This window comes from Corapipo altera, unplaced genomic scaffold (genome assembly GCF_003945725.1).
Source record: "Corapipo altera isolate COAL_440 unplaced genomic scaffold, ASM394572v1 0, whole genome shotgun sequence".
In the NCBI taxonomy this organism is placed as follows: Eukaryota; Metazoa; Chordata; class Aves; order Passeriformes; family Pipridae; genus Corapipo; species Corapipo altera.
In genome coordinates, this window is record NW_020884872.1 from 51,127,586 (window position 1) to 51,152,776 (window position 25,191).

The window sequence follows — 25,191 nt, forward strand, 5'->3', positions numbered from 1 at the left end:
CTAGGTAGGTATTTGGCCTTGAGTCTTCTCTGCTCTCTTTAGGGCTTGGGCTTCTAACCTGTAGTTGTTCATTAAAATACAGTTCGGAAAAAAAAAGAATGGCTCACATTCCCAATTTTCCCACTGTGAAAATCAAGAGATCAAGTACTTTGTTCTGAGCTTACCTATTTCTACCTTTTGTAAAACCCAGATCATGCTCTTCCTCTTCCTGATAGCCATCACTGTTTAAAAATGCAACAGCCAGCAGCAGCAGTGGTGCAGCCACCCTCCTGTGGCATAAAAAACTAGTGGTTACAGCAGTAACTCAGGAAGCTAGATACCTACATTTGTATGCAAGGAGAGATCCAGGAGTGGTCCTTTATCTCTTGTTTTTCCTCTTACACTTATTTTGGATTGGGAAGATCCCTTTTGTGCTGATTACCTGTTGTTAGATGTGTTTTAGTCATTTTCTTAGCACAGATAAGCTTCAAGCCCCAAAGACAAGGGTTGGCTATTTCTCCCCATGATTGGAGCAGAAACTGGGTGGGAGGCCACAACCCTTTGGCTTTCATGCCAAAGAAAGAGGAACATAATAAGTTTTAGGTGTCTGTGAGGTTGATTGGATAATGTCTGGGTGTCTTTTCCTTCAGTGTTTGGATACCGTAAGTTCTAAGCAGAGTTTTAGTTGTCTGCTAAATTTCCCACTGACAAAGATTCAGCATGAAAATACCTCAACAAGTCTATTTTGTCTACTCTATTGCTTAGTTGTTAAAAAGGGTCCTATATGAAGTGTACAAAATTTAGAGTTATGACTTCTGAATAATCTATTGTTTATATCAGCTGTAGGAATAAATAATTTTCCAGTAAGACACAGAGGTGATTATAAATTAATTGACATGGAAGAGAACAGTCAGTGTTTTGGTTTTCAGTTACCACTTTTACAGTGCATATTGCTTTCAATTGAGGGCTGATGGGGCAGGGGAGATTTTGTCCCAGTGCCCTTTGATTAGGTACTGACACAACTGTGAAATAAAAACTGTACCTGAGGTGACTTGGTCTGTTCAGCCTGGAGAAGAGGAGACTGAGGGGAGACCTCATTGCAGTTACAACTTCCTCTTGAGGGGAAGAGGAGAGGCAGACACTGATCTCTTCTCTCTGGTGACCAGTGACAGGACCTGAGGGAACGGCCTGAAGTTGTGTCAGGGAAGGTTTAGGTTGGATATTAGAAAAAGGTTCTTCACCCAGAGGGTGTTTGGGCACTGGAACAAGCTCCCCAGGGGAGTGGTCACAGCACCAAGGCTGACAGAGTTAAGAAGCATTTGGACAATGCTCTCAGGCACATGGTGTGACTTTTGGGCAGAGTTTAACCCTTCTGTGCAGGGTTTAAGAGTTGGACTTGATGATCCTTGTGCATCTCTTCCAACTCAGCATATTCTATGATTCTATAATACTGTGGGACAGGTACCTGAGATATGTTTCTGAGAAGAAAAAGACTCTACATGAAGAGTGGAAAAACAATTTTGGAAAAAAACCTGTATTGGGCAGTGGTAGAGCTAATAACTTAGACTTCAAAAATTCTTTACATTATTTTGTCATCTACGTAGCATATTTCTGTCATTATTGGAAATCTAGCATCTAACAACTGGCAAAAACAGTAAAGAAAGCAAATATTTACACTTGAAGCAAGGCAGTCTGAGCAGTTCAAAATATGCAGTGCAGAATCTAGAGAGAAAATAGATTATTTGTAGGTTTCCAATATCCAGTAGAAAGTACAATTATATAAATCAAGAGAAGTTGCTCTGAAAATTTCCTTTTCACTTTCAACAATTACTGTGCCAACCTGGCCATTTTACCTGAGCATTATGAAAGATCCAAAACATTTTCAGTGCAAATGCATTCAACTGCTACTGTACTAGATCTTTTTTTATGATTCATATTGTTACTCTTAATATTTTTGCTAGTTTCTTGGGCGTTGGCCTCAGACTAATTTCATAGTACATTTGAGGTCTCAACTACAGAAAGGACTAAAGGGATTATTCCTGTTCTTGGCTTTCTACAGGTTTTTCGGTTTTTTCCCCATAACCTGGTGGAACCAAAAACCAGCTTATATGATACTTCTTGTTTGAGCACATGCAGTAGATCAGAATTTATCCATGAAAAGGAACATTCCATGTAGTCCAAATCTCAACCAGCATAGGAGTTTATACAGCTATGGCACTGTATATTTGTGTAATATTCTAGAAGATTATCTATTTTCCCTGGAGTCTCAGTTTCAAGTAAAAAGCATTAAAACCTATGTTTTTTCAGTGATGTGTTGGGACTAATATTACTTATGCAGCAGAATTCTGGGAGCAGACATTCGCTCCAGCCTCTATTTACTCTTCGTGCAATGTCTGTCTGCTGTAGATTCTTGTTAATGTTTACCTCTTGATCACTGATTATTTTTTAATAAGAAAATATGATCCATCATGATCCAGAATTATGACTGAGTGACATGTGGACCCTTAAGCTTTGACTCTGCTCCCATGCAAATTAACCACAGAGCTCCTAATGACTTCTTTATCATTAGCTGGGACCTCTACAGAGCAGTTTCAGTTTAAGAAGAGTTTTAAGTGAATGGGAAAATCCTAAAATGCCTTCCACACTGAGGCCGTGTGCCTTACTTACTTTGCAGTAAGTGTTACTCAAGCTTGTCTAAGTCCCCTTCAATTGTTTAGGGTAACTTAAAATTCCTTATTGTCTGTGTTCAATTTCCAGAGAGAGCATGTGGGGCTGTGCCAGGTCAGCTGTTAACCCTTTTCGTTTTTTCAACTCCAGGTATGAAGCATTTTATTGTGTATTATATAATATTCTGTTTTATTGACAAAGTCTAGTAGCAGTGCTTTTCAGGTTTCTTTCCCTCTTTTTGTCATGACTGGGGGAATATGTGTGGCTAGAAAAGGTCCAAAGTTGAGTTTTCCAATTGAGTTTTATATTTTGGGCCTGGGAGGGTGGTGGGAAAGGTGCATTTTTGTTTTTTCTTTCAAATCCAAGTGTCTGAAATACAAGAACAGAAAAAAAACACCCCTGTCTTATCTGATGTTTAATAATGTCTGTAGTTTTAAAATGTTCATAATAGTCTACTGGAATTGAGTACCAAAGTTAATGTGAATCAATGTAGCTCATGTTATAATGGACCATTGCCAGTTACCGTGAAACAGTTGGCAAGCAAAGCTGTAAAGTGAAGAAAGTGCTCTCATCTCCTTGCTTTTATTTCAAGGAGGGCATAATTTTAGAACCTTACTGTGTAATGTGCCTAGTAGATGCCCTGCTTTAGGGTGCATAGAGTTTATATGCCAGTCCAGTGTGGGGGTGACTGGGAGGTTTCAACAAGTGTTGTGATACCATAAGGGCCTTCAGGTTCACCCCACTTGCCTAAATAGAAGTGATGTCATGTGACAGCAGGGACATACCAAAGCTGATAGGTTTCTGGTTTTGTTGGATTCATTGCTTTTGTTTTACTCGGTTTTAAAATAGTGTGCAATGAAATGTCCACTCTCAGTCTTCTTGCTGCTTGTTTGTCCTCCTCCTTTCGTTTGTTTTGTGGGCCCCTCAGAAGATTCCTTTTGAGTCACGGTCCTTGTGCGACAGGTATAAACCCATCAACTCACTGCTTTATTTATCCTTAGTAATTCATGTGCCTGTGGAGTAGAGAAGGAAAAACAACTTCACACATTCAATACAAGCAAATAAGTTGCAGAATAAATCAAATTCTTCACATTTATAAGTACAGCTAAGCTTCATAAAAAAATTAGGAAGAAGTCACGTTTAAGAGCAGTTACACTTTCAAATTGCTAATGAGTAGTCAAATACAGAAATCATTCCCTAAATCTCCTCCTATCTCCAATCTGCAGTTAATTACATTACAACTGGTATATTTATATTAAATTTTGCAGGATCTTATTACTCAAACATTTTCAAAGAAGCAGAAGGAACAATTTCTCTGTTAAAGCCAATACAAAACTTTTAAGGTTTCCTTGGCTATGAAATTGAAACAATACATTTATTTTTTTAAAATTCCTAGAATTTTCTTTGATCTGATTGAAATTATCAGTGCAACTTCAGAAATTATTCTGAAGAGCCAAGTAGTCTCCCAAAATGTTGTGTTTCTAAAATATATGTATATTTCAGATACAATTTTTAATGCAGGCTTATTTACCTGAAATGATCTATAGTATTCTGTGTAATCACCAGTTATACTAGCTTCCATTCTACAGAAAGCATTTTCAAGAAGGAAGTATATGTTGTTAATTTTTTACTCCTTTTAAATGTTGTCAATATTTTGCTTAAAAAATTGCTCATGGATTTACATATAGAGTGTACACAAATCATAGTAATGAATATGAGATCCCACTAATGAGGCCCCCTGAAAAACATGCATGGTGAGATGTATATGAAGATGACATTAGTCACCTGGAGAAGAGGAAGCTCAGGGGAGACCTTATTGCTCTCTACAACTATCTGAAAGGAGTTGTAGCCAGGTGGGAGTCGGTCTCTTCTCCCAGGCAACCAGCAGCAGGACAAGAGGGCACGATCTTAAGTTGAACCAGGGGAAGTTTAGGTTAGACATTAGGAAGAAGTTCTACACAGAAGGGGTGATTGGGCATTGAAATGGCTGCCCAGGGAAGTTGTGGAGTCACTGTCTCTGGAGGTGTTTAGGAAGAGACTGGATGTGGCACTGAGTGTCATGATCTAGTTGACAAGGTGGTGTTTGGTGATCTCAGAGGTCTTTTCCAACCTAGTTGACTCTCTAATTCTGTAATCTCATGTAGCAATTTTAAACTGCTGCAAGTTAGTGCACTGTGACTGGAGTGAGATGAGACTGCAGTGTAATATTTGGTAAGGGAAATAGATTCTAATAAAACCAGAAATTTGGAAGAGAACTATAGGGGTTTTATGTATTTTTAAAATAAAGGATCAAATCGATCAAGAAAGTTGTATCTGCCAAACCCCATCTAGGCCATGTGAATCTGTCTGTAGACTGAAAGAGGAAATTAGATCAATGAGATTAATATGTAAGTCAGTATATTATTTGAAAGTATGAATTCTTACCCTGCACTTAATGCTGCTTACACTGGCATTATTCCTCACAGCTGGTCCCGTTTCTTAGGATACGGCGCTGTTGCAGTTTAGGAACAGTAACTTCTTGTCAGAAGTGAATTCGGTTGCAAGTAAATGCAGTTATATGAGTGGATATATTTAATTTGAATTAAATTTTATACCTACCTGGATTTGGTTTTTTTTTTCAATTTTGTATTACTGAAGTTGTCTTTTTCCACTAAATTGGAAGAGAGTTATCCTTCCATAAGATTAAACTCAAAATTATGGTATTCTAGTTATGAAAGTGCAGAAATATTCTTAGATTCTTGATATCTTTTGAGATGATGGAGGAACAATGGATCACAAAGTCTTGAAGAAACATTTTTTGTAGGCTTTTTCCTTTTTTTTTTTTTTGGTTGAGTTCTACTCAAAGCTGTTAAGTTTTACTCAAAAGCAATTCCACGCAAATCTTCTACATCTGCTGACCTCTGTGGATGGCCACAGGCTGAGGCTGTTGCTTCTGTTCATGCACATCTAACTCTTCATCTCCTATAAAATGTTGAGCATTTTGTCCGTATTGCCTCCCTTGATCCACCAGGACAAAGTGATAATATGTGTCAGTTTCATGTGTTGGCAGGCACAACGTGCCTCTTCATCCTTGGTGTCTTGCAAATGGTACTTCTTTTACTCTTGTATAATTTACCCCTGTTCTTTTTAACACCTTGTCCACAGGCCTGGCCAGATGGGGATGTTTGGCAGCTGGAGGACCCAGATGCCAAATTCTGGAATATAGCTTTCCTGCATTGGCCTATGGGTTCATGACTGGCTTCTTGGCTTGCACCTCCGCTAGCTTCTTGGCTAGCTGTCTCTCTGGCAGCTGTAGCACTGCCTCTGGGGCTATGTTTGGGTCAAGCTGCTATGGAGTTGGATGACTTTCCTGATCTGAATTACCCTGCCGGACACCATTTTCACCTTAGATTGCTTTGACTCTCCGCTATTCAAAGACAAACATTTGTAGTGTTCTGTTTTATTTCTGTCATTTTTAAGACTAGTTTGAAGCAGTCGTTCTCATTTGTCACCAGTTCAAAAAGAAAATAAGCATTGCAGTGCAGAGTACACTGTTTGACTTGTTAGGATTCCCATTAAGTTAGTAAGAATGTTGAGGCCCAAGTCTGTGCTTGCAATTCATCTCCAGGACAAAATTGTTAACTACAGAGCACAGGCTTTAAAAAATGTATTCCTTGTGCCTAAAATTTAATTGCTTTCAGCTGAAAGTGAATCTAGCGTCTGTCAAACAGGAAAAAAACCCCACATTTGCAGAGATAATCTGGATAATTTTTAAGAAAAGGATAAAGAGTCATGATGATGATAATGAATAGGAAGTTACTGGTAACAGGAACACTACCAGAAGGATATGCTTGATCTGCTATTTGCCTGGTTTGGAATGTCCCATTTCATATTTTAGTTTTACCTCAGGGTTTTTACTGGATTTTTTTTTGTTGGTTTGTTGTGGGGTTTTTTTCATGAAGGAGGTAATGAAAAATTAATTCATCTAGGATAGCCAAAGCATTTGAAGTAATTCCCTAATCTACATCTTTTCCTTCATGCAGCTCAGTGCATAAACATTACTTTCAGTGGGAAAAAACTGCAAAATCAGGAGGTCACTAAGACTCTGGATACTTACAGTAAAGTGCAGCTTAGTTATACCTGCTATGAAATTTTCATTCCCTCTCTCACCTGTAGTGACGCTGTGTTGTGCTACACTGGAGGCACTGGTGTCTCTGTTACGCGCTCACAAAACTTTTTTAATGCATGAGCAAGTAGCACTGGTGCCTCACTGTGAACACAACCTTCTACCTGTATGTTAAAGTTAAGCTTTGCAAGTTGATCTACCTCTGAGGAAAAACACTTAAATTCCTTTTTATAGTCACTGGAGAGAATTGCGTGTCTCCGGAGCAACCAAAAAGGAGCTCCTACCCATCTAGTTTAGGTGTATACTTTGCTGATGGCCTAGGGATCATAAGTGCTTTTGTGGGAATATAGCCCATTTGGGTTAGGTGAGTTGTTGTGGACTACAGAAGGAACCAGTAGGAAATAAAAGTGTCAGTTTCCCTCAGAGATAATCTTCATAGCCCTTTTTATATAACTGTGGAGCAGAGATGATTCTTTTGACAAACAAGCTGGCAACAGCAACGGCAATATTGCCACCTCTGCAGATGGGCTTCGTTAACCAGCTTGTCAACAAAGTGGGAGACCTGAGATGTAGGGTCTTAGCACAAGCATCGCAGGGTTGTTTTAATCATTGGAATCCTTGGTGCAGGCCTAAGCAGATGAGATACTTGAGGAGCAGTGGAGTGTCTCGTCTCCATTCTTGCTGAATATGGACTCTTGTATAGACAGGAGCACAGAAGTCATGGGGTGGGAAGGAGAGTGGATAAGAAGAACCTGTATCCTACCTGGATGTGGACAGGACTGGGACTGTAGGCTCCATTCGCTGGAGCAACATCAGGCCAGAAGCAGTTGTGGATACTGATATAGAGCTTTTGCTATTCCCCTCAGAGAGCTGTGTCCAGATTTCTAGTATGGAGCCAGGATTCCCCTTTTCTGTCCAAACTTTTAGCCTCATGGTTCTTGCATTCCTCGTTGCAGAGTAGCCTCACTTTCACGGACACTTATGCAGAAGACCCTGCGTCCTTATAGCCAGGTTATTCCTGGCGTGATGCTCCTTCTCTGGGTGAATTACCTGACTGCAGGGCTACAACACAACACCTTGCCGGTGTTGTGGTGCTACCACCATCAGAACTCTACCTGCCTTTGGGGGCTTCTTTGCAAGATGTAGACAATGTTCAGGACGTGGCCCTGCCTGTGGGTGGAAAACAGGCATTTACCAGAATGAGTATGTGTGAACACGTGCCTTGTGGTTAGTACCCAGAGAAGCTCCAGCTTACCAGTGGAGGACTTCATGGGTTTAGGGACATACTGTTTAGGACTGTTCATGGAACAGTGGGTGGGAATGTGGTCATGGACCTAGGAAGTCTCCCAAATCAGGGTTTCAGTGTGCCGGTTTCCACACTTCTCCATGTATTTCACTTTCCAAACTGTATTTTCTTCCTTCAAATTAGCAAGCTTTCAGTGCTTTTTAATGTAGTAGAATTAAAGATGATATTCCAATTGCCTAGATTGGTCCTGTGCTGCTCTTTTTCCCTTTTCCCGTTTTACCTGTTTCTGCCCTTTTGCCAATCAAAGGATGGGTCTGGTTGTCCTTAATTTTTGCATCTCAGCCACAATTTCTGCCCCATCAAAGAGATTCTTGTCACTTCCTGTGCCCCAGGGGCTTTGGAAATCATATATAAGGTTGAGCTAATTATCTTTCTTCTTTTTTTTATTTTTAAAGGGCCTATGATTGTTGTCCCTTATGCATTCTTTTTAAGCAGAGAAACAATGTGTGCTGTTAAAAAGAGAAAATAAACAACCACAAAGCTGGTTTTCCCTTCTTTTGCACCTCCAGTACATTCTGTAACCCAGTTACTGTAATTGTTTTTAAACTTTTTTTAAACGTGCATTCTGTCAAGAGGTTGCAGTAAAAAAAGTGTTTCTCATAAGGCCAATGAGACCACAAGGGACGAAAAAAGATGACTGAGCAAACAGAAAATCCCATGTTTTGTTTATCAACTTTTTTTTTTTTTTGCCTAATGGCATATTCTTGGAGAAAGAATCATGTTACTTCAGTGAAAGACTAGCTTAGGGTTTGCTGATTCCCAAGGCAAAAAGAAGGCACAGTTTCCAATTTGCAGGCTATTCAGTGTGTGTGATGAACTGAAGTCATTTGTGGATTTCTGTGTTGCATTTTGACGTGATTAAAAGTTTTAAGTCTATTGATTTCATGCTGGGGATTAATGATGCTGAATGAAGGAGCATCAAAGAATAACACATGTTTACATGCTTGATTGAAATACCTTAAAAAAGGAGCCAGAGTACCTATTATTGGATAGGAATGCGATAAGAGCAGCACAATACCAATCATGCATTCTGCATCAATGGAAAAATGAATTAACTTCTTTAGGCATAGAAAGAAGAAAAACAAAGATTTGATAAGGATTGACTGTACCTTTCTGAATGCTTAACACTCGTGTTTGACTCATTTTTTTGGAAGAGGAGATTAAAGAGGTTTCATTATCAGTTACCACAGATCTGTTTTACTGGATCAATCAAAGCATGATGCTTAGCTTCTGGGAATTAATGAGATGATCTTTTAACCGGAGACTAGTTGGTAACAGCAATGTTAATAAAGGACAAGACCCGAAGATATTCAGTGCAGCTGTGGACATGAGATACAGTGAAGATGGTGTTTGCTGCTTTGAATTTGCATAATACTTTTAGATCTGTTTGCCGTAGCATATTAGCTCAAAAACATATCGTTATCTTAAAATGTTCGTAGTGCTAATTGGTTTGTGTCTGCTCTCTGCAAATGTTCCTAATGGCTGTCTAGATTCACGGATCATATCTGGAGTTGCAGTCATATTCATTTTACCAAGATAATAGTAGATTGAGATGGAAAAGACCTGTTTGCTTGTTAAATCCACCCTGTTGCAAGCACAATATAAGCTCTTCCAATAGTATTAAACTAACCCCTGATAACCAGAATGCCAGGGAGAAAATTTATTTATGGTATATCTGTGGAGAAGGATGCCTAATGATCAAGTTATCATATGAAATACTTGATGCACATGAAATACTTTCTACTGAGCCAGGGAGAAGTTTAAACGTGCAGTTTAATGCAGCAGAGTAAACGTCTGACAAGACCAGCTATCCATCCATTCCTTCTTTCTCTGCTGATGCTCTGATCTGGATTAGTGTATGTGAAATGAATTCAGCATCAGTCTGATACACACTACAATTCACCTCAGAATGGGTTAAATTATTATCTTGGGTTTGAGGCAGCAGAAGGGTTTGACAGCATGAGGTTAGGGGTTTTTTTTCTCCCATTTCCATTGCTTAATACAAGACCTGAAGCCCTTAGTTACAGAACAAAGTATCTGAGCAATAACCAAGCTTGTGCAAACCCAAGAGAAGAGTAATGACTGTTCCTTGCAAGCTTCCTGCCTCAGTGCAGGTGCAGGAATCAGGAGGGCTTGAATAATTCATAAAGTGCAAATTAGCTCCAGCTTGCTCCCACTGCTCGAATTTTGCTTCTGCTTACCTACCTAGTTGCTAGAAAGAACAGAATAGAGAACACTCAGGAAACCAGAGAGAGAAGGGCAAAGAGTGGTACAGTTTAAAGGCCAAACTCACAGAGACTCCTGAATGCTGGGTGTTTAAAGGCTTGGTGCTTATTGAGGAATTGGACTGTATATTGATTATTCATGGCTTGTTTCTCAGGAAGAAGGAAGCTCTGGGGATCCATTCCATTGCTCGGAGAGGGAGAAACTTCCTTTTCAGAATTAGGTTTTTCCTGTTTTATTGTTATTGTTTCTAAAAATTATTGGGCAAAAAAAATCTTAAAAGTTCATCTAAAGCCTAATAAGGTATTTGAGAGAGTATATATTTATGGTGTCACTCAACTCAAGGGTCCAGAGAAATTTGATGAGAGATTTTGGATGATAGGATGTTTACTGCTTAGAGTAAATATGGATTCCAAGGGCTCATATGAATCTACATATGGAAATGCAGTGTGCAATTAGTTTGTATTTTTATCATTTAAAAGGCAGCATTCCTCTGCTTTAAATACTCTTAGCGATGGTTACCTTTTCTGTTGGGTTACTTAGCTGCTTTTTCTGCCTGGAATAACAAAATGAGAGGTGAGTGGTGTTTAATTCTTCTGCTGCACAACATTGCAGCTCACCCAAATATCAACTAAAAGGTTTTGCTGAGCATTGTAGTGGGAGAAGGGAATTCCTGACGCAAATCTTGAAACAGTTTGTGTGTCGCCATGCAGTACAGAGAGGAGCCAGCCTGAAAAAGGCAGATTGTTTCTGCTGTGTACCTGAATATCCCTTTGAGATACCTCATGTGGGAGATGGAAACATCTAACATCTCCAGCAGGAGCAGGAAAAAGGTAGCTAGTTCTCCCTCTTGGCAGGTGTTCAGATGGAGAAAAACTCTCCTAATATTTTTGCTGTGCTGAATATGAAAAGAGAACAACAGGAGGAAGAAAAGCTTCATTTTAGTGGATTTTGGGGGTTTCTGTTTTTTCATTTGTTTCTTTTTTTCAGTGTATACCCCTTCTTTCTCCATTTCCTTCTACCCCGCCCCCTCTTGGCTCCCACGTGCAGCAAGTAGATCACGTTGCCATCGTCTGTTTTCGTATTTCCCTCATTTGGGTAGCTGGAATAGGAGCTGGCTCTCATTTCTATCTGATTCTGTCATTTCCGCTAGGCCCCAGCTTGGGTAAGTGCCAAGACCAACAGGTGATCCTTGTAGCTGCAAAGCAGCAGGAAAGAGGGTTGTGCATGGAGGAGATGGTGCACCAGAGGGGCTGCCTGGCCCTGCTCCATCTTGCTGTATAATTAATACCCCCTCCCCAGCCCCCCATACTGAGCAGAAAATCTGTGCAGAACAGCTCATCTGTGGCAGCCATCATAGGGAAAATGGTAATAAAGAGTCCTGGAAGAATATCAGCTGTGTGAGCGCAGAGATGCACTCCCACTTAGGGAGAAACCGTGGTTGGTCCTTTGTAGGAACAGGGGCAAAATTGTATTAGCTGCTGTAAAGTAATATGCACTCTCTCAACCACTGCAGGAAAGAAAGCATTTCAATAAATTTAGGTGTTATGCTCATGGGCTTTCTTATTTGTATAGAAACTAGTTTGGAACGAGGTGATAATTCAGTTAAGCTTTTCTCTACAAGAAGTAGCTTGCAAAGTCACGTGGAAATTATTTGGGTAGAGAGTTAATTCTGGTTGGAAGGGCTGTCTTGAGCTGTAGGACTGGGGGCAACTGGAGCAGGAGCCATGCAGGCTCTGCGTTCTCTGCGTGCCTGCAGTGGGGAGGGATGACTGTGCAGGGCTTCACAGGGATGATTTTTAGAACACATGAAAGACTTCCAGGAATTCTCAGGATGGCCTCAAAGAGCCATGTTTTTTCAGAGGAAACTCCTAAGGCATTTATTTTTTTATTTTTTTTTATGAACCGAAGTTATATTTAGATGACAGTGGCTTAGCAAAACCAGTTTCAAAACATATCTCCAAGACTTAGTTTAACCCCTTGGCATATACCATAATGTGAGATAATGTGTCCCTGAAAACCCTATAACTGCATGTTTGTATTTGTGAGGCAGGCTGATGCTTTCAGATAGACACGTGGTAGCCTTAATCCTCTTAAAAATAGATAATATGTCAAATTGTCTCGGTACACATAGAAGCCAAATTGCTGCTTCTGCCTTTGGACTCAGTACTAGTGGTTTGAAAACTGAAGGTTTTATATAGACAAGGTATAAGTTCCTTGTATGTACTTCTGTAGGGAGCTGGACTCTCAATACACTACAGCACATCTCCACAGCAAGGGGAGGCTGTTGGAAGAAGTGAACTGGGAAGCCTCAATCAGCTCTGCTGCAGCAGATCTGCACAGCAGCAAGCATCACCTTGCCTAGCTGTTCCTGCTACACACAAAACAGAAACACAAACAGCAATGAGATCAAACTGTTATGAAACATCAACATATTTAGTAATGCTTCTAGCAGCTTTTGTCTACAATCCTTTTGACTAAGACAGCAATTGTTTCTCTGTGCGTTGTTCCACAGTTTATCAGTCATCTCTTGGGGAGGAAGCGCCCTAGCAGGGGTACGTTTCATCTCAGGGATACATTGTGTGTGTGCAAACCTAAAGGTGATGCAAGACCTGACCATTGTTCATGAATACACACTTTACTTCCCTTGGGTACGTGTCCTCATGCTAAATGGTACACCACTGCAGTGGTGCAATGGACACTAGCTTCTCAGGTTTTTTTCCCCTTGTGTCCCTTCCTTTCTTCATGCTGGTTTACTCCTTTTTTCCACTTCCAAAACCTCTGGTATATGAGGCTGTTAGCAGGGAGTGAGGTCAAAACTTTATGAATTTTTCTCTTCTCTCCTCTGTTTTTTGGGAGACCATCCTAATCCTTATATTTTTAGTGGGTCCTGGACAAACCTGAATAGTCCCTCTGGCAGCCTCCAGTTTTCCTCTTTCTTACCTTTGGGTTATGGGACTAAGGGGAATGATTTCTTTCTCAGACTCTCACCTGTGGCTCTAGTGACTTCTGTTAAGCCCCATGGGCAGAACAGGATGCTTTTATCTGTAGGGTGATGAGGAATCCCAGTGACTTTCATCAGGAAGCAGCAGTACCACTTGGGGAGGCTGGAGAATGAGCAGGGATACTTCCCACCTGCATGTGGCTCAGTATAGCCTCGGCTGGACAAAAGCCCTCCAAAGAGTACTGCAGGCAGGAGAAAAGCATCCTTGGGCAGCACCCAGAAAGTCAAGTTTTCCAGTGCCTTTGGCAGGCAGCCTAAGCAGATCATTCCTTACTCCAGCCCCGTAGAGTGCTACCCCTCACAGCTCTCCCTCGTGTTGCGGCACATACCTTACTATTATTAATAGTCTGGAAGTGCCAACAGCATGCTTTGTTCTGGACAGTATGTAGTTGCCCAGAGTGCAGGGAACTGCGTGGCAATTGGTTTTGTATTGGTAGATGGATTTGGTAATGAGCACTGTAGTTTTTCCTGGTCATTTCTTTTTCATTCACCTTCCTCTGTTCTACCTCCTCCCTGGGCTGTCCCCACTGCGCTGCAGGTGAAGGATGATGTAATCCTTCCTGCAGAAGAAAGGGAAGAGCTTCGGGGACACAGAGGTACACGGTAGCCACAGGCTCACACGGCGTCATAGCACCTATGCTACGTAGATCAGCTATGCCAAGTGGAGTGCACAGTTCCCTAAGCAGTGAGCCCTAAAAATCAAAAGAAGAGCAAGTGAGAGAAACAAGTCAGTAGTGAGTTCTTCTAGCTTGTGATGTCAGTGTGCAGAGTCCTGCGATGTGTTTCGTTGGTCTGTTATGTGGCGTGTGGGGAAAAGAGCTACTCCTGTGCATTTGGCCTAGTGCATCTTGGCCCAAAGTCACGGACTTTTGTGCCATCACTGTGAAATCAGTGAAAGTTTCAAAACCTGTGGCTGCTGTTTGTTGAATCCTTAATAGGTATATTAACTTTGGAACTGACAAGACTTTTAAATATATCTGTTTTCAGGCTTCAAAACCTTCACACAAAAAAAGATGCAGATTAGCATTTTGCAAATGCAAGCAAACAGCACTTTTAGAAAAAAACAGTGGATTTGGAAAGCATGCTAATAAAATGTCCAGTCACAGGGATTCCTCTGAACTCAGTGTAGAATAAGAAGAGGCAACACACTGAACCTTGTCTCCCCTGGATTAGTAACTGTTTAATGTTATTCCTGTAACCAGTATACTTCCTCCTGTTACACCACCTCCTGTTTTTCCACCCTGTGTACTTCTACTGTTTCACTGAATATTAGCTCATTGTAGCTCATAGTTTGTCTTTTTAACTACTTTGTGAAGTACCTAATGCTCTTTTGGGTGCTACAGAAGTAATAATAATAATAACTTGCCAGATGTACTGTATCAAATTGTTTTTGTATTGTTTGTTGTGCAAACACAAAGTAAGGGTGACTGCTGAATGCTGAAAACTCAGCTGTAAGGTAAACCCCTAACACAGGAAGGGAAACTGTCTGGTTTATTTATGAGTACACTCAGAAACAATGTCTGCCTTCCAGTATACCTGTGCTTTTTAAGATAGCACATTTTACTTGGATGCAGTATTGCCAAAGGTCAATAATAATTAGGGCTAAATTGCTTACAACGCAAACGTAATGAAACACTGTCATTACACACCAGGCTTCATTTTCATTGTTAATTCAACATTGTTTAACTTTTCACTGATTTCTCCCTTACAAATGTGGTAGTGCGACAGCCAGGCTGAGCCATCTGCTGCTGGTGCTTGAGAGGTGCAAAAAGGCACCACAAAGAAAATTGATTGACTGCAGTTGACTGTATTAGGGAGAGACCTTACTTGAACCGACAGTAACTGGGGGGAAGTGTGAACTGGCTTTAATTCTCTAGGAAACCTCTGAATATTAAGGATGTACACAGCAGTTGGGAGGACACATTCAGAGTCAGGTCATGTTCGAGATCACATCCCCTTGGCTTTCTCATTGTCTCTGGTTGTTTGCAGCTGAGAGGAATTCTCTAGCTTTTGGATTTAGTGTTAGATATGTAATTGGGTGGAGAATTAATGTAAACTTAAAATAATTTGGTTTCACAGTCATTATACTCCTTAGCTTTAAATTATTTAGCTTTGTGTCTTTGTTATGTCCCAAAAGCCCTGCCACTAATCGTTTGACTGTCTTTATTAGCTTATATTTTTTCCTAAAAGCAAGGCCTGGTGTACAGTGTAATTATCCAGCAGTGCTGATTAATGGCATAATTCTCTTTTTCTGTAAAACGGCTGTGTAAATTATTTTCATTTCATAAAAATTACTCGGGCAATTTTGTGGAGGGTTTTTTGATTTTTTTTTTTTATTTTTTTTCATTCCCCCTTTCCAGGCCACCCTCTCTATCGCTGTGTCATGATAGTGTTGTTAAATATCATTTTGTAGGATCTTAGTAAAAGCACTAAACCCTGCAGTGATTTCAATTGAGTAAATTCAGGTAGTTTCCATAGTATTGTTACTTCTACCATCAGACCTGATGAGCAAAAGTAGCTAAGACAGCCAGTTCTTAGAGTAGAGGTGTTTTTGGAGATAACTGTCTTAACAGCAAGATCAAGGAGACTTCTTCTTGTTGAGCTAGCTTTTGAAATCTCTGCCACTTCTCAACCTTTCAGATTGCCTGTTGCTGCTTACAGTATGCTTTCAGGAACATAAATGTCCATTTTTTTTTTCTGCTCCTCACCCTTCCTCTAGCCTCTTGCAGTGAGACTGAGAAGCCTACTCACCACCTTCCCATGCCCTTAGATATTCCTTCATGCTCCCTACACCTGCCTCCTGGGCTAGATGATACTGGCATGTTCTTTTTGGACTATGAAATATGCTTGAATAGGAAATGGTACTGTGCTCATCAACTTGTCATCTGGATTTGACCTGCACAAAACAATGAACAGTGTACAGTGAGGAGCCCTGCCTTGTTGGACTGAAGAATAGCCTGAATATTGCACGTAGAACCTTTTCCTTTCTGTTGAGCATGTGTTTCATTTGGTCTGCCTTTCTTAAAACTGCCATTTGTTGCATGTGCCATGTATTTGTAAGCACCCCAAGCAATGTAAAGTTGGGAGGTCATCCTGCTGGCATAAGAACCAGCCTTCACTAAAGCTGGCATTCAAGAGCTGGTTTTAAAAGGGCATATTTCACTAGTGTGTGTATAGAAACAACTGACCGAAGTCTAAAATTCTTCCTACTGAGTCCAAACAAATCCAGTAACCTGGCTAGTGTTTACCAAAAGAGCAGAAAAACAAGGTTGCTGTTGTGATTCTTCCTCTGGAATACCCTATGTCCCTCTCCTCCTCCTATTCATATTTTACTTTATAGCGTACAGGTCAAAACCGTAGGGTCAGATACAATACATCCTTGGGCTCGTTAGCCTTCTGGCGGTCAACCTAGGAGAAGGACAACTCTAATCCCAAACCAGGGCAGATGGAGCTCGCTTAGCCTTGTAAGGCCATCCATCTAAGAGAAGGACAGTCTAATCAAACCTACGTCCTAAGGACCTTGCTGCCACCGTCCAAGCTCTCTTCAGTACTAGCTGTGTAGTTCAAGACTCAGCAATTCAGTCCATCTCACAACAACCGGTGAAGAATGAATTGGATATTGCCCCCACTTTGGAAGAAACCCTTAAGGCCATACAGTAGGTGAAAATCAGCAAGGCAGCTGGGGTTGATGGAATTCCACCTGAAATCTGGAAACATGGGGGCCTTGCACTCCATGCTAAATTTCACGAGTTTGTGGTGCGCTGTTGGGAACTAGGCGAACTACCATCAGACCTTCGTGATGCAGTCATCATCACTTTGTATAAGAAGAAAGGAGTTAAATCAGACTGTTCAAATTACCGAGGTATCACTCTGCTCTCCATTACTGGCAAACTCCTGGCAAGAATACTTTTGAACAGATTAATACCCACTATAGCAGAAGGAATTCTACCTGAGAGCCAATGTGGTTTCAGAGCCAACAGGAGTACCACAGACACGGTATTTGTTCTCAGACAACTGCAAGAGAAGTGTAGGGAACAGAATAAAGGTCTCTATGTAACCTTTGTTGATTTCACCAAGGCTTTCGATACTGTGAGCAGAAAAGGTCTGTGGCAGATTTTGGAACGTTTAGGTTGTCCCCCCAAGTTCCTTAAAATGATCATCTCACTTCATGAGGAGCAACACGGCCAAGTCAGATATGGCGATGCATTTTCTGAGCCCTTTCTAATAACCAATGGTGTGAAACAAGGCTGCATTCTTGCACCAACTCTATTCAAAGTCTTTTTCATCATGGTGCTCCAAAGGGCCACGGCAGACCTCAAGGATCAGGACGGTATCTACATCTGATGCCGTACTGATGGAAGCCTATTCAACCTAAGGCGACTGAAGGCCCACACCAAGACCTTATACCACCTTGTCCGGGAGCTGCTTTATGCTGATGACGTCTCCCTTGTCACTCACACAGAAGCAGCTCTGCAGCATTTAACATCCTGCTTTGTAGATGCTGCTGAGCCCTTTGGGCTGGAAGTCAGCTTAAAGAAGACAGAAGTTCTCTATCAACCAGCACCCCAGGAAGTCTTCCATCATCCCCGTATCACCACTGGCGAATCAGAGCTCAAATCAGTCCAGCAGTTTAATTACCTAGGCAGCCTCATCTCCTCAGATGGTAAGATTGACAGAGAGATAGACAACAGGTTAGCAAAGGCATATAGTGCTTTTCGGATTTCTTGTGTTTAAAAATGCAAATGTGTGTTTTGTGTTGCATCTTTTCCTGAGTTTTAGACTTTCACCACTCAAGTTAAAAATTATCCTGATACGTTTTTTTCCATGGTTCTTCTAGTCTCAGTGACCTTAACAACCAGTATTTTTGTTGACACGTGGCTTGGCAAATAAAGATTGAAATAGTAAATGGACTGTTCCTCTTTGATGTATTTCATAACTGGTTTCCATCAGACATTTGCAATACTGATTTTAAATGTTTAATTATACTCAAAGTCATTAGAAACCTTTTATATATGTCTGACTTGGAAGTGAGAGAAGTAACCCCTTCAATACACTTCTCCCTCCTTCCCTAATTCCACTGTAACATTGTGACTGATAATAATTTCTCATGTTAATTAGTTTTATTATCACAGCATAGAGATCATTGTCTTTAAATCTCCATAGGCTTTCGACTAAAGATGGAACAGATTTTTGCAGAACACTAGGGAACGCTATTGTTCAGAGTGCCATAAACCAACCCTGTGTTTCCCCCTACACTGTTTCAATACACCTCCATACTGCAGAAGGGATTTGTGTCAGTATGGGTACTAAAACGTTGCTCTACTTTAGCAATCTTGTCCTTATAATTGGGGGAGAAAAAAACCAGAAATGTGTTGCTTTGCAGTAAAGATCTGTTTAATTGTAACAGAGGTAAGGCTGTAAGCCATGCTAAGTCATAAAGGTCACAGCTTCTATGAAAAGTTTCTCTATTAATAGTCTATAAGTATTTTGTTTCTGCCAAGCCAGTGCTTAGAACCAAATTAGTCCCTCATTACAAGTCTAATACATTAAAGTCAAGGGTGTATGAGCATGCCCTGTGTTGCCTCCAGACACCCTCCCCAGTCCCTCACTCAGACTACATTTTCATAAATGCACACATATGGTAAATATGAGTAGACAAATGACTAAGCAATTTGTTGAGCAATGTAACAACTTGTAAAACAAATAAGTCTTTTTTTTTCCTTCTCTTTTTCTCTGCTCTTAAGGACATTTTGCAAATCTCCATACCTGTTGCCTTCAGTGTAGCAGCTAAAGATATAGCCATGGATAAATAAATATTAGGTGCTTCTCTTGGTATGACTCTTTTCATCAGTAGAGTTCATTTAATGGAGAGAGGTGGGCTTCTCCATCCCATTTTAAAACATGTCTAAGACGCATGAGATGAATTATCCCAGGAATTACCAGTTTCTCCTTGGGTCTATCTTTCCTTTGGTCGTCAAAGAAGTCTAAACAAACCACTTAGAACAGAAGGAGTTTTGAAGAGTATGTAACAAATATAGTGGAGATGTAAGGTAAAGATACCATCCTGGAGAAGAAAATCCATCTTTGAAAATTATTTTGTGAATTCTAATCCTAAATACCAAAACTTAGCACCCAGGGAAAGCCAGGAAAATGGAGTTTGAAGTATGAGTTATCTTGAATCACATACACCTTTGCACTCACTAGGTATATGGAACTGTGACTCGCGATTTCTTACCTGCCATATGCCATCCTGGTTATCATAGATTTCTTATGCCCTGCTTTTTAAGGATGCCCCAATCACCCATATTTAGCATTTCATTCCATTCCATTGCATATTTCTATTCTATTTCTATTGTTAAAAAAAAAAAGAAAGAAAAAAAGAATTAAAAAATTGGGCAGTCAATTACTCTGTGTGTCATTCCTTTGTCTGAAAAATGGTAGTAACATTCTCTCACTTGGGTATTGAGAGAATAAATTCATAAATCTGAACTCTGTTCAGATTTTATGTTGATTCTCATAGTAAAACCTATGAATTATAGATAAACTTGATAATAATTGAGAATAAAGGGAAGATGAAGGTTTACTGCTTTGTTTACTCTCTTTTTGCTCCCTGTAGTAGCACAAAAATGTTCATTACCGTAGTCCTAAGGTGGGACCCCCCCGGTGATTTTTGCTGCTCTCATAAATTGTGTTGGACCCAGTTTTTAAAGTGACCATGGTTCATGTGTCATTTCTGAGTCATAACTGTGTCAGACACAAAAGCAAAGATTTTTATCCCAAGGGTACAAGTGCACTCATGCAAACAAGCCTTGCACCTTCAGAGAACATCTTTAATTTTCGTGGTGTCTCATGTGGACACAAGTTTGGCCATTTGGATCCACTAGCAGGATTTACCATTTAGATCCACCAATTTCAGGGTTTTTTACCCACACACGATGCAGAACTATGTATGTCAGTGGGGGGTATTTGGGACTTTTCCTTAAAAAGCATTGGGATAGTGTGAGCGTGGTCTTTTAGAAGACACTTTGTATCTGGGATGCTTCAGTTATATTTGTGGATGGAAGTCTTCATTTGTCAACTTAGAGTCCTTTAGCAGTGATGTAACTTGGTGATGTTAGTTCCTTTTCCAAAAGTAGCAGGGATAACTTGATTGCACAGATGAATGGACAAATCTAATGGTCCAAGTGCAGTCCCTGTTCCTAGTTATGGGTATTCACCACTTCTCTTGTGTGGGTACCCAAGTTCAGCTGAGTTCTGATCAGTCATACTGGGGACAGCACTGGCACATGTTAGCTTCCTAATCTGCTTCTCTTTAGGATTAGAGGTGTCTGTGGCTTGGAACAGAGAGAGGAGAAAGCAAAACTGTTGCCTTTATTAGATGCCTGTGGTTGCATCGTTTCAGGTGTATGGTAAAACCACAATGTGAGAAATACCATGGAATGATCATATAATTGGTAATGGTGGTCGAGTAGCAGGTCTGGTCTGTATTCAGACTCCGTGTAATTGTCTGATCTTGCCATAGAACTGAGGCAGAGATTAATTCAGAAGTTAAATTTTGTAATTTTTTTTCTTACATGTTTATATATTTATTTTGGTACTTTGTGTCAGTCCGCTAGTCTAAAATCCTTGATTCTCAGAATCCTTTTTTCTCTTGTTCCTGTACTTCTTATAGAAAGGTGAGGATGAAGATATCTTTTGTAGTTTTCTATGCTTTTGTAACCTGTATCGTTGCACAAGACCATGTATATATGCCTCATAGCAAGGCAGCTAGGTCCACACTTCAGCCTCACCAGCCTTTGGATTTTTGGGGCTTCAAATTGGCATGTAGAGGACTGAATTGTGTGTTTTTTATACAGAAAGCTGAAGTCCATGAGTTGCGAAGATAGCCCAAACATAACATGTTCATGTGTTAGAGCACCACATTCAAGTACCTCCCAGCTGTAACTATTCCAAAAGACTGTTTCCTGAGTGCTCTCCGATGTCCCTGTATGTCCTGACCAGTAGAGCTAAGACCATGGCAACACATGTATATGGGAATCCTCATAATGCTGACAGTATGTGTTTTTTAAAACGCTTTTATGGGAAACTTCACAGCGGGGACTGATCCAGCTGAACTGAAATTGTTTGCCAAATAAAGTGTCTTGTGTGTTTGAGGGCTCACAGAATCAGCCTTCACTTGCAGCTGTTTACAAATGTTAAGGAATTAGGCAGGCATGGAGTTTTAGAAATTTCTGTTTAAGTTATTTCTGTATTTCAGTTTTATTCATGTGGATATCAGAGATTTAATCATGACAAAGAACGTGTGAGAAATCCTAGAGAGCTGGAGGAGGTACGGTACCCTACCAAATACCCACTGGGGGCAAGATACTAGCAACAGAATGGGGAAAGGACATACTTGCCAAGACTGGTGGCTGAGTGGCAAAACTAATGGTAAATATTAGGAGAAGAGAAAAGGAGAGGAATTCAGACAAGGTGTTTTTGCTTGAGCAATAGCTTTCCTTATGTGTTAAGTTTTACGATGCATAAAGTAGCCTCGGCTCATCTAATAGACTCCACCAGCATAGTGTCAGTACACCGTGTCCAAAGAGAGATAAAATTGTTCAGTGCTTTAAAGCCATATTCTTTACGTAGACTTTTTTCCCAGTTCAAATTCATTATGAAATGGCACCTTTTTCTTCCCATTTCTTCTGTGTCTCTTCTTTTTTTCTTTGTCCTTTGCCTCTCCCTTTCTGAGGGGCTGTGTTTAGCCAAAAAGAAGCACTATTTTCCAACATTGCTCCAGGTGACTGATAGGGGAAGGAGGAGGGGAAAAATCTTCCTTTCTTTTTTCCCACTTAAGGCCTCCATTGTTCTGTATGCTTTGAAGAACCTTGCAGCTTCACTACAGGGAATAGCTTGATTCCTTTTAGTGAAGACGCCTTCTGGTCATCTTCCCCAAACTGTGCAGCTTGGAGCACTGAAGTCTTTATTTGGGGGAAGAGAAGGAAGGGTGGAATTGTTTGGAGGGTTAAGGAACAAAGACCAGGAAACCAAGGAAGGAGAAAACCAAAATGTAAAGGAGGCTGCTGCCATCTAGAGTCGAGACTTAACGCTGTTGGCGTTTTTGGAATGGCATTTAATTAATGTATCTCTGAAAACAATAGTAGAGGAAAATGCCTCAGAGCAATGGTACTGTTTTTTTTGCTTTTTGTTTCAGCGGTAATAATGGAAACTTCTAAAAGTATCTTTGATTTTTAGTAAGTGCTTTTTTTTGTGTACATGTAATCTAACTATATTAATTCAGATTAAAATTTTCTCATCACAAGTGAAAACTGAGAATTAACACAGACAGTGCTAAAAGGAGGACAGCAGTCTCTATGTAAATAAACACTGCTGATGAGACCAGGTACCTCTGCTCTCCTGCTGTGGGGCAGGCAGAAGCTCCCACTTTCATGTTTTCATGAGGACTGGGAAGCAAGCTTCCTCACAGCACAGCCACAACATAAAGCAGTACATCCCTTTCAGTTCCTGAAGACATTAAAAATCCCACTACATGCTTGTAGCAGTAGAAGTATGGCATTTCAAGTAGAAAAGGTAACAGACTATCCTGACTTGAATGTATGAGAATGTCCCATCCCTAATCTATGGCTTGCAGGGTGGTGGAATGGCCTCATTCTTCTTGGTGGGTTGTAGATGGGGCCAGAGGAAAGAGGACAGACATTAGGTGGAGCAGAGCAGGGCTGAGCTCAGCATGGCACACACAGACTTGAAATACTGTGCCCTAATATTTGGTTCTTTGTGCTTTCAGAAGAAATACCTATTGCCATTACAGGATCATTATGCCTTTTCACCTCTGGTGCATCCTGCTTCCAGAGCCTTGATGTAACTGTTGATTGGTAAAAGTTTACGTATTTCCATTCTCTATATAAAAGGTTATATTTCAATCAGCCTTCTCTCTCTCATGTCATTCAATACTATTTTAATTTTCAGCAATTCAAATTTTGACCTCTTGGTTTTAGTGAATTAAATGTGGAAACACACTTTGTGTTTGAGAACAACATTTTAACTAGATATATAGAGACACCTGTGCCTATCCATGCAACACTCCCTAATTTAAAATCAGAAAGTACTCTTTGTCCCTTTCTTTGGCTCTGGCAGCATTTCTTTGACCTACGAACAGAAAGGAATATGATTCTATTTTCATGGAAGTTCAGCTTAGGATCAAGGATTTCACACACTTTGGTGAATCCGCTCAGCCACTTTTTAAAAAGAGGTCTGTCAAAAATCGCTTTATAGTTTTACTCTTCCTTTTTGTTCTCAGTTCTTTTAATGATCCTATTCTGAGTCTTGAAAATAACTTCACATTTGTTAGTAGTTTTGTCTTTTTTCATTTTTGCCCAGTATGCTCTTGTCTTGTTATGGCAGCCTAGATGCAACTATTAAGAAGCTAAAGTCACAAAGTATGTGAACTCTTTTTTCTTTCATCTCCTTTGAACTACTTGATCTCTGTATTTAATTCTGAGGTCTAAAATGAAACCCTGGCACTGTATCTTTCTCTCTACCTTGCTCAATTCTCCACAGCCCTGAAAGGAGAATTAGACATATGACAGATTACTCATACTGTTTTTCTTTGTAGTTGCTGCAATTAAGAAGATTCACCAAAAACTTTTTGAGGGTTTTGGGGAGATTAAAATTCTGTACTTGCTGGCCTAACGTGATTACCTCCTTCAATCTCCTTTAATGTCTTCTGGTTTAATAGAGTTTTAAACTAATACAGGACTTCTGTTTACTTTCTTATTTGGGCATAAACATCTCAGAATTTATGACCAGGATCTTGGTTTTAAAAAAATAGGTAAATCAGTTTGCTTGTATTCTCTGACAGATCTATCATTTAGTCATTAATAAATTCATTGCATTCTTTGAAGTAAGAGCTTTACATGGAAAAAAATGTGGAGGAGAAGAATATTCCTCACAGGAGGTATTTACCTGGATTTTAGATTTCTGCATACTTGCTTTGTTTTTTATGCTGGCAGTTCCACCCATGCGCATTTACAATGGTTTTTCCTGTGTAGCATCCACACAGTGTAATATTTTTGTATTACACATACAGCATGTGGGGCTCGTCCTGCAAATGCTACTGTCATGCATTCACTGAGAACATGGCATTATTTCAAGGAACTGTGCTGCATTCAGTACACTTACAACTCTGAACAATACCTGAGATGAGCAGCAAACTGCTTAGATTTCTGGAGGGGATAGCTAAGAAGGCAGAGTAAAAGAGTTAAATACATTTGGCTTGGCTAAACAGCAGTTCAGGGGAGTGCAACATCACGTCTTGGAAATGTAGAGGAGAGAAGATGGTACAATAAAGAATCAATTAAGACTGTATAGGAAAGTATTAGGTAAAAACAGTGACAGCAGATTAATTTAGTCAATTTAACCCTTAGTTTAAAAACTTTCTGTCAGCACCTTTCTTTTACATCACAACATGAGCTGAAAAATAAAAAACCTTTACATTATTTAAATGAAGCAAAAAATTACAAGGATCCTTTATGAGTGGGAACCAGAAGAAATTATGACAGTGGGCTCTCAATTTGTTGGGTGTTAAATTTGAGGAAATCTCCTAGTCCTGTTAAAAGCAGTAGCTTGCATAGCTGCTGCTTCTTAGTACCTCCGCCTTTTGCCAGTCAACACGTCCTGTAGGGCCATTGTTATTACTGGTGATGTCCCCATGAAGTTGCCTTCAGGAGAGAGGATGAGGTGTCAGGTGAAGCATATGTAATTCAAAATTCAATACCTTGCAATTTGTCTTGTCTGTGCAGGGAAAAAGAGCATGACCCATGCTGTGTGCATGCCTTCCTGTATTCCCATCATGTTAATCCATATTTCTATATCAGTTGTCATGCTGATAGTCCGGGCAGTTTTAGT

General features: G+C 40.2%; 1 protein-coding gene across 6 annotated transcripts in view; it reads left to right on the forward strand.

Moving 5' to 3' along the window:
• The window catches only part of KLF12 (Kruppel like factor 12), a 238,273-nt gene that overhangs the window by 171,254 nt on the left and 41,828 nt on the right, over positions 1-25,191 (forward strand). For 5 of the 6 annotated variants that reach the window (XM_027646772.1, XM_027646810.1, XM_027646790.1 and 2 more), the window contains exon 6: positions 2,737-2,796. The exons of the other annotated variant lie outside the window; for it this stretch is intronic. In XM_027646772.1, the coding sequence (XP_027502573.1) occupies positions 2,737-2,796 (60 nt within the window). The remainder of the gene's footprint in view (positions 1-2,736; positions 2,797-25,191) is intronic. 6 annotated transcript variants of the gene reach the window in all.